Raw genomic sequence first — 6025 nt, 5'->3', positions numbered from 1 at the left:
CATTTTTTACTTTAAATATTGTGTAGCTCTGTTTTTGGTGCATATACGTTTGGGATTTCTAGGTAATCTTTGTGGATTCGCACTTTAATCATTATATAATGCCCTTCTCTGTCTCTGGTAAATTTTGTTGCTCTGATTTTATCTGATATTAATATCAGATAATATTTGGTTGATGTTGCTTGATACCTATTTTTCCATTCCGTAACTTTCACTTGCTTATGATGTTATTATAGGCAGTGAGTTTCATGTAGGCAGCATAGTTCAACAAACCATAGTTGGTTCACTTTTAATCCAATATGACATCAATTGATGTATTTAGATTTATTTATATTTAATTTATTAATGTATTAGATCTTAAGTATGTAATTTTTACTTTTTTCTGAGACAGAGTCTTGCTTCGTCACCCAGGCTGGAGTGCAGTGGCGGGATCTCAGCTCACTGCAAGCTCTGCCTCCCAGGTTCACACCATTCTCCTGCCTCAGCCTTCCGAGTAGCTGGGACTACAGGTGCCCACCACCACGCCTGGCTAATTTTTTGTATTTTTTAGTAGAGACAGTATTTCATCTGTTAACCAGAATGGTCTCGATCTCCTGACCCCGTGATCCGCCTGCCTCGGCCTCCCAAAGTGCTGGGATTACAGGCATGAGCCACGGTATAGAGTTTTCAAATGTATCTGCTCATATAGCTTTCAGGAGTTGCTCTAAGTATTGCATTATATATGCATAACTTATCACAGTCTACTGATGTTGTCATTTTACTAGTGCAAGTGAAGTACAGAAAATTTATCTACTTTTGACCAGGCACGGTGGCTCATGCCTGTAATCCCAGCACTTTGGGAGACGGAGGTGGGCGGATCACTTGAGGTCAGGAGTTCGAGATCAGCCTGGCCAACATAGAGAAACCCCGTCTCTACTAAAAATACAAAAATTAGCTGGGCGTGGTGGTGGCAGGCACCTGTAATTCCATCTACTCGGGAGGTTGAGGTAGGAGAATCAATCGAACCTGGGAGGCGAAGGTTGCAGTGAGTCGAGATCAGGTCATTGCACTCTACCCTGGGTGACAGAGTAAGACTTTGTTTTAAAAAAAAAAATCTACTTTGATGTCTTTTTATTCTCTCCTGTTTATAAAATAATGGTTTTAAGTATTTCTTCTACATACATTTACATCAATCAGTGTTATAATTTTGGCTTCCACAATAAAATATAATTTAGAAAGCTCAAGAGGAGAAGGAAAGCCTGTTGTATATACCTATATTTCTGCTTACTATATACCTTCTTTATTTCTGATGTTCCAGGCTTCCTTCTTTTATTGTTTCCTTTCTGTTTTTAAAAACAACTTCATTTAGCCATTCTTTTAGGGTAGGCTTTCAGGCAACAACTTCTGTCAGTTTTCCTTCATCTGAGAATGTCTCAAGTTCCCCTTTATTTCTTGTAGGATATTTTTCACTGAGTATGGGATTCTGGGTTGTACCTAGAAAAATATGGTACAACTTCCTTTTGGCCTCCATGATTTCTGATGAGAAATCCACTATTATTTTAGTTATTTTCCCCTTATAAGTAAGTTGTTTTCCTCTGGTGGCTTTCAATATTTTTTCTTTGTCTTTAGTTTTCAGAAGCTTAATTATAAGTCTTGTTGTGAGTTATATGTGTTTATTATGTTTAGGGTTCTCTTAGCTTCTTGAATCTGTATGTTTATATCTCCTGTCAACTTTAGGACATTTTTCAGCCATGATTTCTTTAAGTACTTTTCTAGCCTCCCCTTATTTTTCCTCTCCTGGAATTTCAATGACATGAATGCTATATCTTTTATTAGAGTCCCATGAATCCCTAAGAATACCTCGTTCATTTGTTTTCAAGTCTGTTTTTCTCTGTGTTGGTCTTATTGGGAAACTTCTATTATTCAAACAGCTAAGTGATTTTTCTCATTTGCACCCTCTATTTTACTGTTGAGCCCATTCACTGAGCTTTTTACTCAGGTTATTATATTTTCAGTTCTAAAATTTTTATTTGGTTCTTTACATCTTTTATTTGTTGACTGAGTTTTTTTTTTTTTTTTTTTTTTCTGCTGCTGATGGAGTCATTGGCAAAAAAACCTTTCCATTTAAAGAATTTGTTTCAATTGGTTTCCCAACTGCTTTCTGAAGCATTGTTTTAAATTTTGGGTACTTTAAAATCTTTGTCAGATAGTTTTGGTATCTCAGGCATCCCAGTGTTAGCATTTGACTGTTTTTTTGCTTTTTTTTTTTCATTCAGTTTGAGATTTTTCTAGTTGCTTGTATGATAAGTGATTTTCAAATTTAAGCCTGGACATTTTCACATTATGTTCTGAGACGCTTGCTCTTTAAATAAACCTTCTTTTTCATCTGTTCTTATCTGACACTGCTCCAGCAGAGAAAGGGGAGTGCCAACTCATTGCTGCCAAGTGAATGTAGAAGTCTGGGTTCCCTATTTGGCTCCACTGAAACTTGAGGGGAGCCTCTTTGTTATTGCTAGAAGAGGACAGGAGTTCAGACTCCCACATAGTCTTCACTAAGACTGCGGAGACAAGGAGGTAGTTACTGGCCAACAGGAATGAAAGTCCCAACTTCCCACTCGGTCTCTCTGACACCACCCTAGTGGGAGTATTGGAGAAACTTGTTACAGCCTCACAGGGTGAAATTCTAGGCTCCCCACAAGATCTTAACGTGGGTGAGAGTGAGGTCAAAGTGTTTTCTGTGGTGCTTGGCTAAAGTAGCATGGCCATTGTCTAAACATTTTCTGTCTTGCAAAGGCAGCTCCTTTCCTGGTCCTTTAGCTGGAGAGAACAGCCTTTCATTGGTGCTTTGTTTGTCACCTCTTGGTGTTTTTGGGTTGCCATCATCTTCAGCTTCAAGTCTGAGATTTAGGGGCTAAAAGAAAACCCAGAGTATCAACCACCATGTTGTTCCTTGGGTCCTGGGGTCCCTAGCTTGTCTGCCTATTTCTTTACACTTTCAGAGTTATTTATTTATTTATTTATAATGTTCAACATGTGAGATTGTACTTAATAGTTTTATAAGAAAAAATATATCTACTTCATCTTCCCAGAAGCAAAAATCTTGATATTGTGACTTTTATAATTAGTGGACTCCTCTCCATGAAAAAACAAAACAGGTAAACTAATTTTTCTTTCAAAAGAAAAGTGAGGAGAAAATTACACAAGTAGTTCTGTTGTTTTATTCTAAACATTCCCAAAAGCTTAATTGTTATGGTTAATATTTCATATCATCAAAGAATGTTGCCTCAATCAAAATAATTATTTATTTTCCTAATGGCCCAATTTTTCTTCCTATGCACTTAATGGTAGTCAACAGTGACAAAAAGACTGTGTGGATATTACAGAAATATATTAGTGATTACAGAAGCAAGTGGAAGCGTGTATCTCTTTTGGATTTTGGGAAAACTGTTTAGTAATAGAAATAGAAAATAACACTCATTTACTGAATGTCTGGCATATTTAAGGTATGGGAGACACAGAGAGTAAAACCTAAAGAAAATGCAAACCATAAAACAAATAAAGCAAAATCAAATATATGCGATTCAGTGTTATGGGAATATAGAGAATGAATGAGTAATTATGAATAAAAATTTTAGGTAAGAAATTAATATAAATGGCATGTGAGCTGTATTGGGGGAAAAGTTCACTCAATACTTATCATCTGCCTACTTTATGGAGGCTAGTCAGTGCTAGATGCAGAACAAATAGTATTTTGACCGAGTCTGGGAAATGGGGTGGGGTGGAGTGGGTGGGCAGGCATTTCAGTAGGGGGATAGCTAAAGCTGACACATAAAAATGTGGGGAGCAAAACAGAGTTTATGAATATAACTATGAAGCCATGGTATTTGAAAGCTCATTCTATACGGAAAGACTAAATTGTACTAGTTGTAATTACAGCTAACTTTTATTCACACTATGTGCCAGGTACCAGGCTACATGCTTTACACGAAGCATTTTTATTTCATTCTCATATTAATGCTTTGCAACAGGTATTCGTATTATTAGCTCCACTTTAGAGATGAAGGAACTGAGGTTTAGAGAAAATAAGTAACATACTTACGATCATGCAATTAGAAAGTGGTGGAATTTTAGAATTAAGAAATTTAGAATAGCATTGAAAATGCTTACTTTGGGATTTTTACTCATATGAATATTGTTTTACAGATGTTGATGGCATGGACCTGGGCAAAAAGGTCAGCATCCCCAGAGACATCATGTTGGAAGAATTATCCCATCTCAGTAACCGCGGTGCCAGGCTATTTAAGATGCGTCAAAGAAGATCTGACAAATACACATTTGAAAATTTCCAGTATGAATCTAGAGCACAAATTAATGTAGGTATAACTTGAACATGTGGTACCCAAATGAATGAGCAGTATTTCTAAATTTGTATGTATGACTAGTTTCTCAAGAAAATATTCTATATATCTTCTTTCAATTTATTCTGTTAGGCTTTTTTTTTATCATAATGAATAGTTTAGGTGGGTAAACAAAAGAAATATTATGTATGATATGAATATGCTTTTAGTTCAATAGGGACATTGTAAGCTTGTAGATTTGGCACTGAGGAACTTGTCTGTTCCACTAAGAGGAGGGAGAGGGAATGGAGAGAAGTGGTACTAAAAGTTTCCATGGTCTTATCACAACCAGTTACATGTTTGAGATGGAAACACTTCCAAAGCACATAGCGCTCCACAAGCGAGGATAAGCATTTTATTCACTGAGTAAATCTTGGCACTGAAACATGCCTGGGAACTACAGACACATTCAACGTCCTTTCAAAGCATTTATTCCACATTGTGTAGGGAAGTCTGGTACTCACTAACGACAAAAACTAGTTTGGATATAACTCTTTGGACAGAGATTTCCTCAACTCAAAGCTAGTAAACAAAAATTAAAATACATTTTACTTTATTGTGTTAATATTATATTCACTTAAACTGTCATTTAAAAAGATTGTAGAGGAAAAAGTTGATAGTAGAAAGGCAACCAGCTTTGGGAAGATGGCTTTAAAATTCAAATGGCTGGTGTGAAGAATCAAAACGGAACAGTGCAATTGTCTTAAATTTGAAAAGATCGTGATGACTTCAACAAATATGTTTTATTTACTGAGAGTTTCTTCCTAGAGCTATTAAAGATTTACTTACAAATTTAAGCCTGAAAACTTACCAGCTCCCATCACTAATAAGTTGTTTTAAACGGACAGCTCACTTCTTCACAGCAAACAGACTAATTTCCCTGATTTATTTTACCATAATTACTAAAACACATTGTAGAAACTAATATCTACATCCACAAACACCAAAATTTTGTTTCCCATATTTCTATTTTCCTTGTTATGTTTTTTGTTAACAGAAAATGTTGAGAGGACATTTAACAAATTTATTTTCATATTTGTGAACATTCTTCAGCCATCCATTGATTAAATCTAGTTTTAGTCGTGAATTCAGTTAGCCATCAAATCTTACTCAACTATAGTATTTACACTTGTGAGAAATGATTTTTTAGTTGAAGTCAGTGTACCCTATAAGTATTCCCAGTATCCTCTTATCAAAAACATCTTGTAAGTATGAGTCAAAAATAATCCCTATCCCATCTGCTGGAGTCTATGTAATCATATTCTTTCAATAACGACAATAGAGAAGACTCTATGGAGTAGTACAAAATAAGGTGGCTTAAGGAAGTCTTTGAAAAGTCATCTGCAAGTTTAGACATTTGAATAAACGAATAATGTCAGTTTTTATAACTTCCACTTACATCTCTAGGAATAATGCTTTAACTACAATTCTGAAGAAAGGTACAATAAGATTTAAAATGTCCCTGTGAACACAACATATTATCTTACCACCAGTATTTCAAATTATTGACTATAATTTTATATACCTGTGGTCGAATGTGTGCTGGTTACACGTAATATATATAAGAACATGTCTTGGCCGGGCGCGGTGGCTCATGCCTGTAATCCCAGCACTTTGGGAGGCCGAGGTGGGCGGATCACGAGGTCAGGAGA

At 35.9% G+C, this 6025-nt stretch overlaps 1 protein-coding gene across 1 annotated transcript in view; it reads left to right on the top strand.

Annotated features, from left to right (window-relative positions):
* The window catches only part of MYOZ2 (myozenin 2), a 52810-nt gene that overhangs the window by 12374 nt on the left and 34411 nt on the right, over window positions 1-6025 (top strand). Inside the window, exon 3 of the mRNA XM_011952709.1 lies at window positions 4180-4349. Coding sequence (XP_011808099.1) covers window positions 4180-4349 — 170 coding nt within the window. The remainder of the gene's footprint in view (window positions 1-4179; window positions 4350-6025) is intronic.

Source organism: Colobus angolensis, unplaced genomic scaffold, assembly GCF_000951035.1.
Source record: "Colobus angolensis palliatus isolate OR3802 unplaced genomic scaffold, Cang.pa_1.0 Scaffold345, whole genome shotgun sequence".
Lineage (NCBI taxonomy): Eukaryota > Metazoa > Chordata > Mammalia > Primates > Cercopithecidae > Colobus > Colobus angolensis.
The sequence above is the reverse complement of the archived record's forward strand: the minus strand, read 5'-3'. Positions and strand labels throughout refer to the sequence as shown.